Source organism: Papio anubis, chromosome 5 (assembly GCF_008728515.1).
Source record: "Papio anubis isolate 15944 chromosome 5, Panubis1.0, whole genome shotgun sequence".
NCBI classification, from domain to species: Eukaryota; Metazoa; Chordata; class Mammalia; order Primates; family Cercopithecidae; genus Papio; species Papio anubis.
Window position 1 is genome coordinate 133773947 of NC_044980.1, and position 14632 is coordinate 133788578.

The 14632-nt window shown below is 37.7% G+C and overlaps 1 protein-coding gene across 1 annotated transcript; it reads left to right on the plus strand.

The window, feature by feature from the left end:
- PCDHB5 (protocadherin beta 5) lies at nucleotides 1-7214 on the plus strand. The gene has a single exon (XM_017959976.3). It carries the CDS (start codon nucleotides 4070-4072, stop codon nucleotides 6455-6457), a length of 2388 nt encoding a protein of 795 aa, XP_017815465.2. The 5' UTR covers nucleotides 1-4069; the 3' UTR covers nucleotides 6458-7214.
- The last annotated feature ends 7418 nt before the right edge of the window (nucleotides 7215-14632 follow it).

Consider the following 14632-nt stretch of genomic DNA (forward strand, 5'->3'; position numbering starts at 1 on the left):
AATAATTGGAAAATGGAGTTTATTTTAGGAATACAGAGGCAGTTTAATATTTGAAAATTGATCATTGTAATTTACCATATTAAAAGATAAAGAAAAAAACATGATTATTTCAACAGATACAGGAAAAAATCACGTAACAAAATTCAACACACAGTAGTGGTAAAATTATTAGCAAACTAAAATCAAAGGGAATTTTCAGAGTGACTTTAAAAACCTACAGGAAACATCATTAATGATAAATTTTCAAAAACTTTCCCCTGGAGATCAAGAATGAAACAAGGATACCTGTCTTTTCTTCTCCAATTTAGTATTCTATCACAGGTCCTAAACAGCGGAATAAAGCAAAGAAGGAATAAAAGGCACTCTGATTCGAGGGGAAAAAATAAAAATGTCTTTTTAAGTAGACATGATTGTATATATTGAAAGCCATGAAGAATCTACAGGCTACTAGAATTAACAAATGAAGTTAACAATGCCACTGGATACAAGGTCAACATACAAACATGAGTTCTATTTCTATATAGCAACAAAAAAGTGAAAAATTTAAATATTATGCACAATAATTTCCAAAATAGCAGCTATTTATAAACAAATCTAGTTGAATATTTATAAGACTTCTACATTGAAAACTAAAATATTGAGAAAGCTTAAAGAAGATCTAAATAATTACGGGAGTATACAATGTTCACTAGTTGGAAGACTCAGTGTTGGGAATATGTCAGCTCTCCCTTAGTCATTCTATAGATTCAATAAAATCTTAAACAAAATTTCAGCAGCTTTCTTTGTGAAAATTAATGAGCTGAATGTTAAGTTTATTTGAAAATACAAAAACAGTAATAACCAAAGGAACCTTGACGAAAAGGAACCAAACTAGAGATACTACACCAAAGTCATGATCCATAGAAGAAAGAGTTAATAAGCTGGACTTCATTAAAATTAAAACTTTCTGCTCTGCAAAAGATACTATGAAGAGAATGAAAAGACAACACATAAACTAGGAGAAAATATTTGCAAAAGACATATCTGCTAAAGGACTGTTATTCAAAATACGCAAAGAATGACTGAAACTCAGCAACAAGAACCCAATTTAAAAATGAGCCAAAGACCTTAACAGACACCTCACCAAAGAAGATATACAGGTGGCAAATAAACAAATGAAAAGATTCTCCATTTCGTATATTAACAGGGAAATGTAAATTAAAATAACAGTGAAATACGACTACACACCTATTAGAATGACCAAACTCCAGGATACTAACAGTGCCAAATGCTGGTAATGAGAGCAACAGGAGCTCTCTTTCATTGCTGGTGGGAATGCAAAATGGTACAGACACTTTGGAAGACAGTTTGGTAGCTTGATACAAAACAAAATATACTCTTACCATGTTATCCAGCACTTATGTTCCTTAGTATTTTCCCAAAGGAGTTGAAAATCTATGTTCACACAAAAACCTGCACAGGGATATTTATAGCAGTTTCATTCATAATTGCCAAAACTTGGAAGCAACCAAGATGTCGGTTAGTAGGTGAATGGATAAACAAACTGCAGTTCATTCAACCCGTAGAATACTATTCAGCATCAAAAAGAAATGAGCTACCAACCCATGAAAAGACATTGAGGAAATCTAAATGGATATTACTAAGTGAAAGAAGCCAATCTGAAAAGACTACATACTGTATGATTTCAACTACATGGTGCTCTAGGAAAAGCAGCACTGTGGAGAGAGTAAAAAAATCCGTTTACATTGGGTTCTAGGGGAGGGAGGGAGGTATAAATAAGTGTAGCACAGGGGATTTTTAGGGCAGTGAAACTACTTTGTATGACACTATAAAGGTGAATACACATCATTTTTAATTTGTCCAAAGCCATAGAATATACAGCACCAAGAGTGAGCCCTAATGTAAACTATGGACTCCAGGTTATAATGACATGCCAATGTAGATTCATCAGCTGTAGCAAATGAACCACTCTGGTGGAGGATGTTGATAATGGGTGAGGCTGTGCTTGTGTGGGGACAGGGGTATATATGAAATCTCTGTACTTTACTCTCATTTTTGCTGTGAACCTAAAACCATTCTAAAAATTAAAGTCTACTTTTAAAAAACTGGATAACTTACTTCTTAGATAACAAAACTCATGATAAAGCCATAATAATTAACACAACGAGTTATTATAGGATAAACAAGATTGAATAAAACATCTTCAGAGCTATGGTTACCTAATTTATAACAAAGACGACATTTCAAAAACAATGGAAAATGGATTGTTTTTTAAATAGATGGTGCAAAGGTTTAAGGCATTCAGATACTTATATTTTAAAACTTTTGACTCCAACCTCATTCACTTGAAAAGTTAATTTCAGGTTGATTATAGCTCTAAATGTGAAAAGTGGAATAATTAATCTTTCAAAATACATCATATAAGAATATTTTCATGACCTTGGAGTATGTGAACATTTAAATAGAACACAAAAAATGCTAATCGTAAATGAAAATTATAGACAAATCTGACTAAAGTGAAGAAATTGTATTCATCAAAGACACATAATAGACTTGAAATGTAAACCATAGAGTGGGAAAAGATATTTGCAATACATATATCTGAAAAAGGACTTATACCCAGAATATATGAGAAACTTCTGCAGATCAATAAGCAAACAGGCAAATGCCTCCCCCCAAAAAAGTAAAAAGGTTTGTGTAAGCCCTTCACAGGATTGTATCCTAATGGCCGATAAACAGGAAAATGTGCTCAAATTGTTTAATCACTGGGGAAAATGCTAACTAAAATTACAATATGAGATCACCAAACACTAACTAGAGTGGTTTAAAATGGAAAAGATAGCATCAAATGTTGACAAGAATGTGGAGCAACTGGAACTCTCATACTTTGCTGGTATTAGTACAACTACTTGAGAAAACTTTCCCATTATCTGCTAAAGCAACATATATGTGCACACCTTAATGCACAGCAATCCAACTCCTTTGAAAATATTCAACATAAACACATACATGTGGTCACCAAAAGACTAGTACAAGGATGTTTATACCAGTACTACCCAAAATAGTTTAAACCTGGAAAAAAAACAACGTTCATAAACTGGAGAATGAATAAACAAATCATAGTATATTCATACAACAGAATAATAAAAAGCAATGAGAATAAAACAAATAAGAACAAGACGCCACAGATCAACTTGACAAACATAATATTGAGGAGAAGAAGCCAGACACATGAGAGTAACAATCTATAACTCCATTTGTATAAAGTTAAAAAAAAAAAAAAAAACCTATGACAACAGAAGTCAGGACAGTGCTTATCTTTTGGAGAGAGGGCAGTAACCAGACAATAGCAGGTGGGGACTTGGGTTTGGGTAGTATTTTAAATCTAGGTTCTACTTATAGGAGTGCGTTCACTTTGCGAAATTCATTGAGTTGTACATCTATGATTTGTGCCATTTTCTGGGTGTTATTGGTGTTTACTTCAAAGTGAAAGTAATTTTTCTTAAACTTTAAATCTCTATAGCTATTCATGATCACTTATTTAATATAATCAAATAAGAAACACCAAATAAAGTATATTTGTGTACTCAAGGGTACTTTTATGGAGATTAATATATAATTTTAGTTTTTTCTCAAAAGTATTCTCTCACTGAAAATTAACTCCACAACGTTTATTTAGAACTTTCAGTAACTAAGAGCTGGAGATACCACCGGGAGAGCTTATGTGACAAAAGGGTATGGATACACGTCAGGGTTAGAATTTAGGATGAAATGGCAAATACTATATGCAATAGTAAATTAGGACGCCTGGTGGCGCTGCAGGCTAAGAGTGTGGATAGTGGGCTCTGCGGATAACTAAGGCGCCATTAAGCTGAGAAATCCAAAGCCTGAATGCTTCCTAAAAGAAGGACGCATTTTAGGTAAGATCTAGTGGCTAGATCTTCAGAATGGGCGTCGTTCTTGTGGAAATCAGTTAAGAAAGATCGGATTCGCGGTTATTTAAGCAAATCATCTGGGTGGATTGTATACAGAGTTAAAGAAACTGCGCCTTCTGGACCGGGTCTGAACAATGGAGACTGCGCTAGCAAAAACGCCACAGAAAAGGCAAGTTATGTTTCTTGCTATACTCTTGCTTTTGTGGGAGGCTGGCTCTGAGGCAGTTAGGTATTCCATACCAGAAGAAACAGAAAGTGGCTATTCTGTGGCCAACCTGGCAAAAGACCTTGGTCTTAGGGTGGGGGAACTGGCCACTCGGAGCGCGCGAATCCATTACAAAGGAGACAAAGAGCTCTTGCAGCTTGATATAAAGACCGGCAATTTGCTTCTATATGAAAAACTAGACCGGGAGGTGATGTGCGGGACGACAGAACCCTGTATATTGCATTTCCAACTCTTACTAGAAAACCCAGTGCAGTTTTTTCAAACTGATCTGCAGCTCACAGATATAAATGACCATTCCCCAGAGTTCCCAGAGAGGGAAATGTTCCTTAAAATCCCAGAAAGCACCCAGCCAGGGACTGTGTTTCCTTTAAAAATAGCCCAGGACTTTGACATAGGTAGCAACACTGTTCAGAACTACACAATCAGCACAAATTCCCACTTTCATGTTGCTACTCATAATCGCGGAGATGGCAGAAAATATCCAGAGCTGGTGCTGGACAAAGCTCTGGACCGGGAGGAGCGGCCTGAGCTCAGCTTAACACTCACTGCACTGGATGGTGGTGCTCCGCCCAGGTCTGGGACCACCACAGTTCGCATTGTCGTCTTGGACAATAATGACAACGCCCCTGAATTTTTGAAATCACTCTATGAGGTACAGGTGCCCGAGAACAGCCCCCTTAACTCCTTAGTTGTCGCTGTCTCCGCCCGAGATTTAGATGCAGGAGCGTACGGAAGTGTAGCCTATACTCTATTCCAAGGCGATGAAGTTACTCAACCATTTGTAATAGACGAAAAAACAGGAGAAATTCGCCTGAAAAGGGCATTGGATTTCGAGGTAACTCCATATTATAACGTGGAAATTGTAGCCACAGATGGTGGGGGCCTTTCAGGAAAATGCACTGTGGCTATAGAAGTGGTGGATGTGAATGACAACGCCCCTGAACTCACCATGTCGACGCTCTCCAGCCCTACCCCAGAAAATGCCCCAGAAACTATAGTTGCTGTTTTCAGTGTTTCTGATCCAGACTCCGGGGACAACGGTAGGATGATTTGTTCCATTCAGAATGATCTCCCCTTTCTTTTGAAGCCCACATTAAAAAACTTTTACACCCTAGTGACACAGAGAACACTGGACAGAGAGATCCAAGCGGAGTACAACATCACTATCACCGTCACCGACTTGGGGACACCCAGGCTGAAAACCGAGCACAACATAACCGTGCTGGTTTCCGACGTCAATGACAACGCCCCCGCCTTCACCCAAACCTCCTACACCCTGTTCGTCCGCGAGAACAACAGCCCCGCCCTGCACATCGGCAGTGTCAGCGCCACAGACAGAGACTCAGGCACCAACGCCCTGGTCACCTACTCGCTGCTGCCACCCCAGGACCCGCACCTGCCCCTCGCCTCCCTGGTCTCCATCAACACAGACAACGGCCACCTGTTCGCCCTCAGGTCGCTGGACTACGAGGCCCTGCAGGAGTTCGAGTTCCGCGTGGGCGCCACAGACCGCGGCTCCCCGGAGCTGAGCAGCGAGGCACTGGTGCGCGTGCTGGTGTTGGACGCCAACGACAACTCGCCCTTCGTGCTGTACCCGCTGCAAAACGGCTCCGCGCCCTGCACCGAGCTGGTGCCCCGGGCGGCCGAGCCGGGCTACCTGGTGACCAAGGTAGTGGCGGTGGACGGCGACTCGGGCCAGAACGCCTGGCTGTCGTACCAGCTGCTCAAGGCCACGGAGCCCGGGCTGTTCGGCTTGTGGGCGCACAATGGCGAGGTGCGCACCGCCAGGCTGCTGAGCGAGCGCGACGCGGCCAAGCACAGGCTGGTGGTGCTGGTCAAGGACAATGGCGAGCCTCCGCGCTCGGCCACTGCCACGCTGCACGTGCTCCTGGTGGACGGCTTCTCCCAGCCCTACCTGCCGCTCCCGGAGGCGGCCCCGGCCCAGGCCCAGGCCGACTCGCTCACCGTCTACCTGGTAGTGGCATTGGCCTCGGTGTCGTCGCTTTTCCTTTTGTCGGTGCTCCTGTTCGTGGCGGTGCGGCTGTGCAGGAGGAGCAGGGAGGCCTCTGTGGGTCGCTGCTCGGTGCCCGAGGGCCCCTTTCCAGGGCATCTGGTGGACGTGAGCGGCACCGGGACCCTGTCCCAGAGCTACCAGTACGAGGTGTGTCTGACCGGAGGCTCAGGGACCGGCGAGTTCAAGTTCCTGAAGCCTATTATTCCTAACCTTTTGCCCCAGAGCGCTGGTGAAGAAATAAGGAAAACTGCCGCCTTCCGGAATAACTTTGGGTTAAATTAGAGATCTCGTTATGACACATTGTTTTCTGCCATTTATCCCAAACTTTTTCAGATCTAGAATTCGAGAGTGTCAGGGACAAAAATTTCACCTTGGGATTTAGCTTTTATTTCCCTTTTTAATGGATTTGTCTGCTGAACTTTATTCTGTCCAAGTATTGAAAACTCAATTTTATTTCATTGCATTTATTTACATAGGGTCATTCCAAATCCATGCATGCTGTTGATTTTCCTGAGATATTTTTCTCTTCTTGTTGGTACTTGTTGTGATAAACCATCTTAATAAAATCAAATATTAATTTTATTTTCTATATATTCTATCCATTCTATTTCATGACACTCTTAAGTATTATATATTTGATGCTAAAATGCAAAAATTAAAAATGTTTCAAATCATTGTATTTTAATTGTTTAAAACAAAGACAAATACATACATATGTAACAAATATGTGAAAAAATATGTAAAAGGCAGCAATCTTCTATTTACTCTTTTTTGCAGCCCTGATTCCTATTAGCAAACTTTTTAAAAACAGTTTAATTGAATTATTACTTACATGAAGAAAAGTGAACAAATCCTTTATGTTCAACTCAATATATATTCACAAAGTAACATATTTAGTACCAGCAACTTGAAGAGAAAATGAAACATCAATGGCACCCCAGGTGCCACACAAATTACTCCTTACAATCACTGCTAGCCCAGGTATGGCAAATATGCTGACTTCCTATACTATAATTTATATAAACAGAGTAATAGAGTATGAACTGCTTGTGTCTGGCTTTTTTCACTCAGCATTATGTTTATGAAATTTATCCATAATACAGCTTTTAAGTTTAGTCCTTTCATTCTCATTGCTGTATAACATTCCACTGTATGAATATACTACAATTTATTTTCTATCCTTTAGATCAGTATTTGGGATAGGGCAAAGTTTGGCTGTTACGAATTATACTGCTATAACCATTATTTTAACATGCCTTTTGGCAACCTGTATATGCAGTTTTGTTGGGTATATGCCTAGAAGTGGAATTGTTGCCCATCTTGTAAGTACATGTTTACTTTTAGTAGACATTTCCCAATAGTCTTCCAGTGGTTGTACTAATTTACACTGCTATCCCCAGTATCTGGATGTACAAATTTTTCCTCATTTCTGCCAACAAACTAGTATTGTCTGTTTTTTTCATTTTATCCCATTGGCAAGCACTTTATACATTTTTAAAAGCTCTTCTTATATTTACTTTCTTATCACTAAGGAATATGTTTGTAACCATTATGAGCTGAACTGTGCTCCCAAATCCCCCTCGAATTCATACGCTGAAACCCTAACTCCCACTACCTCAGAATGTGACTATATTTAAAGATAGGCCTTTAAAAAAAGAGGTAATCACATTAAAATGGGTCATCAGGGCAGATCTTAATCCGATATAACTGCTGTACTTATAAGACGAGGAGATTAGAACATAAAGAGATGCCAGACATGTGAACACACAGAGGGATGCTTATGTGAAGACACTAGAAGAAGATAGCCATCTACAAGCCAAAGAGAGAGGCCTCCAAATGAAACCAACCCTGCCAACACTTTGATCTTGGACTTCTAGATTCCAGAACTGTGAGGAAAGAAATGTCTGTTGTTTAAGCCACCCAGTCTGTGGTATTTGTTACAGCACCCCTCGCAAACTAATGTAGTAACTTTCACAAACTTTAGACAATTTCCTATTAAGATTGCTGAGTATCTAGCACACTTAAAACAACTTCAATCTTTTGTTTTTCAGATAAAGCTATATTACCATTTTTGGGTACTTCTCTGGTCAAACTGAAACCTCTCTTTATTGTTCCAGTAATAACAGTTTCATTAGATTTTTGTATGGAAAAAAAGAATATCATTCTTATTCTTCCTTTTATATCTGTTTCTCTCTTACACTTTCCAACCTCTCTCAGTTAACTTCTACTTTTACATTTTACATTTTTACAACCATAGCTAAGAATTACTTGTCTTGTCTATAGATATATTTTAGAACATGAAGATAATATTTAAAATTTACTTTTCATGACTATATAAATTATGAATGCCCTGCAGTCCCAAATTACCAAGAACACACCGTATCAGAACAAAGTTGGGTTTATTGACTTGTTGCAATGAAGGAGACTGCTCACAGTAGGAAACAGGGGCCACTTTAGTAACAGAGTCTTACAAAGGAGTTACAGGATTTGGTCTTCTGTTAGATGTTTTTAACAGAGATTCAACAAGTACAGGTTAGCTCTGGATTGGATGCTTTCAGAAAATTGGGATAATTCTGTATTATTTTAATGAATTTCACTTAGGAAGTGGGAAAAACACTGTAATTAAATCTGTAATTGGTAAATAAGCAGCATTCGCTCATACTAGCAAGGAAAAAGAGCTCTTTTGTTTTTTCTTTTTTGTTTTAGACATTGTCTCCTCAAGCATGAAGTCTTGCTCCATCAGGGTTACAAGGTTATTTTCTGGTCTTGGTGTTGTATGAAATTGTTTGCATTCAATAGGAGAAGATTATGGCCGACCTATGAGTGTCAGAACAGTTCCAGGTTGTTGGGCTGATTATCTTCTCAAAATATTGTTCATTGCTGAGCCATATTACTTACTGAAACCTCTAAGTAGTCTGGGATTACTTAGGGATATAAGTAATCTTAGATCTGAGATTACTTCATTTCTACTATTATTTTCTTAATAGTGTATCCCTAAGTTTAATCTTGTTATTCCCATCTGAGATTTGTGCTTGTCCATTATTAAATATTCTTAATGAAAATTTTAAAAAACAAACAAAAAAGATATTGAATATTCTTAGTTATTTTTCTGTTCCTTATATTTCCTTTATTTAACATTTTTAGCTTTTCTTCTATGTCCTGATGTCTCTCACTTTATTTTTTAGTGATAGGGACTATCTTTCCCGCTCTTTGGATCCAATGTTGTGCTTCCTGTACCATCGAAAACAGTATGTTCCTAAAATCAAGACCAAATAGATTCATCATTTTAGACTTCATTAGTTGGCTTTACCATATTTTCAAAATCTCAATCAATAATTCACTTTACCATATTTCGAAGCCCTCTAGCTTTCTGCTTCCATCTGGACTAAATGATCTCTAAGTCTGTACAAAACTGTCATCTTGTCTTCATACCTCTCCTGGTTGAGTCAGATCACTTGTCTCCCTTTTTATTCCCTCTCTTTGCTATAATATATCCTGAAATGTCTTCCTAAGGGAGGGTTCACAAAAAAACAACTTTCTGCATCGCTGCCAGTCTGAAAATGCATTTAGTTTTCCTTCATATTTAATTATTTTGTCAGATACAGAATTATTGCTTGGAAATTTAAAATCATTAATATATTGATTATTGATTCATAATTTTTGATTAAAAATTTTATGCCAGTGTGATTCTTGATTTTTTATACCCCCATCTCTCTCTCTCTCTCTCTTTCCATATTTCTGTAGAGAAAAGAATTTTTTGTGTCTCCTTCCCTCAGAATTTTCTCTCTTCTTTTTAGATGTCTTGAATTTCATAGTAGTATTATAATTTTTTCATTCATTTTGCTGAACACTCAATGTACTTGTGTATTCTAACAATTTATACCTTTTTATCTCTGTGATTACTTCATTTCTATTATTATTATTATTATTATTATTATTATTTTGAGACAGATCTCACTTTGTCACCCAGGCTGGAGTGCAGTGGTGCAATCTGCAATCTTGCTCACTGCAACCTCTGCCTCCTGGGTTCAAACGATTTTCCCGACTCAGCCTTCTGAGTAGGTAGGACTATAGGTGCACACCACCACATCCAGCTAATTTTTTTTTTTTTTTATTTTTTTTTTTTTTTTTTTAATAGAGTTGGGGTTTCACCATATTGGCTAGGCTGGTCTTGAACGCCTGGCCTTAAGTGTTCTACCTGCATCAGCCTCCCAAAGTGCTGGGATTACAGGTGTGAGCCACTGTACCTGGCCCATTTCTACTATCATTTTCTTAATAGTTGTATCCCTAAGTTTAATCTTGTTATTTCCTTCTGAAACTTATGCTTGTCAGATATTGAATATTCTCAATTATTTCTCTGTTTCTTATATTCTCTTTTATTTTACATCTTTAGCTTTTCTTCTATGTTCTGAAGTCTCTCACTTTATTTTTGAGTATTTCTAATGAAATTTTAGTCTTAGTGGCATATTCAAGTTTCTACAAACTTTGTTATTAAACATTATTATGTATTATGTACTATTATTACTACTACATACTTTCGGTGTACTTGGCTATTTTCTGAATACTTTATACATATCTCATTTAATCCTCAAAATAATGGTACAATTAGTGTCAACATGTTCAAGGTGAACAAACTGTAACACACAGAGGTAAAGCAATTTGCCCAAGGTCACTGTCCTAATGAGTTTGGGCTGCTGTAACAAATACTATAGATTGAGTGGCTTATAAATAACAGAAAGTAATTTTTTACAGTGTTAGAGGTTGGAAGTCTAAAATCAGGGTGCCAGCATGGTTGAGTTCTGGTGAGGGTCCTCTTCCAGGTTTCAGAGCGCTGACTTCTCCTTGTATCCTCACATGGCAGAAAAAATGCAAGACAGCTCTCTAGAATCACTTTCATAAGTGCACTAATCTCATTCAGGGCTGCTTCTTCATAACCTAATTACCACTCAAAGCCCTACTTCCTACCATCATGTTGGGGGTTAGGATTTCAACAATCACCTAGCTAATAAGAGGTGGATGTAGAATTTGAATCCAGGCAACCTGACCCCAGAGAAATTGCTTCATGTTTATTAAATAATTTTTTTTTAAGTGACCAGGTCTTGCTATGTTACCCAGGCTAGTTTTGAACTTCTCAGCTCAAGTGATCCTCTTGCCTTGGCTCTTGAGTAGCAGGCAGATACTACCATGCCCAGCTCAGAAATTGCTGTTTGTTTGTTTTTACTTTTTTCTATTTTAAAATCTATCAAAATTCAAAAGAGTGCATACAACATGTATGTACAATAATAATAATAAACAATAATAACATGGTCACTCATCTACCCATTACCCAGCTTAAGAATTAGAATGATGCCAAGATGTTATGCCTCCATCATAACATCTTTCAACCCTATGAAAAAGAACCAGTTTTCTGAAGTTTTACTTAACTGTTTGTTCTTCTTTATAGTTGCAATAGAAAAGCTTGTATTCCTAAATGATTTACCATTTAGTTTCATCTGTCTTTGCAATTTATATAAATGAATTTATATAGTATGGATTCTCTGTGAGCTTGCTCTTTTTAATCATTATGCTATTGAATTTATACATGTTAATTCAGTTCATTCACTTAACTCTTCCATAGTATTCCATTATATAAATGGAGTACTATGAACTTTAAATTCTTTTTACTAATGATTTACTTTTTGGTTGTTCTAAGAGTTTTGTTACTATAAACAATGCTGCTACAAGCATTCTTGAATATATTGCCTCATTCATTTCGGCAAAGGTTCCTTTTGGGTACAGGCACATCCAGGAAGGGATTATCTGGGTCATACCAAGAATCAGGAAAATATTAAAGTGAATGAAAAAGACAACAAAGAGATGCTGACACCAAGATGACAGTTGTTAGAATTATCTGACAAATATTTATATACAGACCTCATCAAAATGTTTTAATGAGCAATTATGAACATATTTGAAACAAATGAAAAACAGTCTCAGCAAAGAAATCAAAGATATAAAGAAATCCCTGTGGAAATTTTAGAAATTAAAGATACAATAATGGGGCCGGGTGTAGTGGTTCACGCCTGTAATCCCAGCACTTTGAGAGGCCGAGATGGGTGGATCACCTGAGGTCAGGAATTCGAGACCAGCCTGGCCAACATGGTGAAACTGCGTCTCTACTAAAAACACAAAATTAGCCAGGCGTGGTGGTGCATGCCTGTTACCCCAACTACTTGGGAGGCTGAGGCAGGAGAATCACTTGAACCCAGGAGGCGGGGAGGTTGCAGTGAGCCAAGATTGCCCCGCTGCACTCTAGCCTGGGTGACAGAGCAAGACTCTGTCTAAAAAAAATAAATAAAACAAAACAAAACAAAACAAAACAAAAAAACAAACCCAGATATAATAACTGAAATAAAAACTCAAGATAATGGGCTCCACAGCAGAATGGAAGGAACAAAAAATCAATGAACCAGAAAATGGAACAATAGAAATTACCCATTCTGAAGAGGAAAGAGAAAATAGACCATAAAAAATGAACAGAGGCTCAGGAACCTGTGGGGCCATACCAAAAGATCTAACCTTTGTGTCACTGGAGTCCCAAAAGAAGGCCAGAAGGAGGGTGGAGCTAAAAAAAGGTACTCAAAGGAATAATGGCTGGAAACTAAGCACATTGGCGAAAGGCATAAACCAGAGATTCAAGAAGCCGAACAAATCCCAAACAGGATACACCCAAAGGAATCCACACCAAGAGGCATCATAGTGAAATTTCTGCAAACTAAGGACAAAATATCTTTAAAGCAGTGAAGGAGAAATGACACCTTACCCACAGGGCAGTAACGATTTGAATGAGAGTAGATTCCTCATCAGAAATCACGGAGGCTAGAAGGAAGTTGCACAATATTTTTTAAGTGCTGAAAGAAAACAACTGTCATCCCAAAATCCTATATCCAGTGAAACTACCCTTCAGGAAAAGAATTTGTTGCCAGTATACCTACCTTAAAATATTTGCTAATGCAAGTTCTCCAAACAGAAAGGAAACAATTTAAAAAGCAATCTTGGAACATCAAGAAGGAAGAAACAACACAGGAAACAAAAATATGAGTAAATACAACAGACTTTTCTTTTTCTCTTGAGGTTCCAAAATTATGTTTGGTGGTTGAATCCAACATTATAATACTTTCTAAATGTGGTCCTAAGTGTATGTACAGGAAATATTTAAAACATGTTATAAATGAAGGAGGGCAAAAGGACACTAAGGGAGGTACATTTTCTATGCTTCATTTGAACTGGTAAAAATATCGGTTACTGATATCAATCAGTAAACTGATAAGTTGTGTATATATAGTATAATACCTAGAGTAATCAGTAAAAAGCTATAAAAAGTGATACACTAAAAAAAACACACACACACTACAACTAAATCAAAACAGAATTCTAAAAAATGTTCCAATAACCCACAGGAAGGTAGAAAAATGAAAACGGAGAAACAAACAAAAAAACAGAGACAACAAACAGGAAACAAAAAATGGCAGAGTTAATCTCTACTAATCTATAATTATGTTAAATGTAAACGGTTTGAGCACATCAGTTAAAACAAAAATGTTGGGAGAATGGGTTTGAAAAATTATGACCCAACTATATGTATCAAACTTAATTTCAAATATAATGATATATGCAGTTGGAAAGTAAAAAGACAAAAATGTATACAATTATTAATGAAAAAATAAAGCAGGAGCTGGGTGCAGTGGCTCACACCTGTAATCACAGCACTTTGGGAGGCTGAGGCAGGAGGATCACCTAAGGTCAGGAATTTGAGACCAGCCTGGTCAACATGGTGAAACCCCGTCTCTACTAAAAATACAAAATCAGCTGCTGTGGTGGCGGGCACCTGTAATCCCAGCTACTCCAGAGGCTGAGGCAGGAGAATTGCTCAAACCTGGGAGGTAAAGGTTGCTGTGAGCTGAGATCACACCATTGCACGCCAGCCTGGGAGACAAGAGCAAAACTCTGTCTCAAAAATAAAGAAATAAATAAAAATAAGAATAACTAACTAAATAAATAAATTAATAAAGCAGGGGTAGCCATAAGGTCATATAAAGTAGACATGAGAGCAAAGAAAATCATCATATAAAGTAGACATGAAAGCAAAGAAAATAATCAGAGACTGCATAGGACATATCAGAGACACAGCAGGATATTGTATAATGATAAAAGAAGAACACATAACAATCCCAAATGTATATATACAAAACTGCAAAATGTATGAAGCAAAAACTGACAGAAGGAGAAATAGAGAAATCCACAATTACAATTGGAGACTTCAATGACCTTCAACAATTGATAGACCAACAAGGCAGAAAATCAGCAGCGATACAGAAGAACTCAATAATACCATCAACTAACAGCATCTGATTAATATTTATAAAACACTCCAATATCAGAATACACCAGAACACTCCAATACCAGAATATACCAGA

Excerpts from the sequence above, each read along its gene's own strand:
- PCDHB5 (XM_017959976.3), top strand. The coding sequence starts at position 4,070 with ATGGAGACTGCGCTAGCAAAAACGCCACAGAAAAGGCAAGTTATGTTT.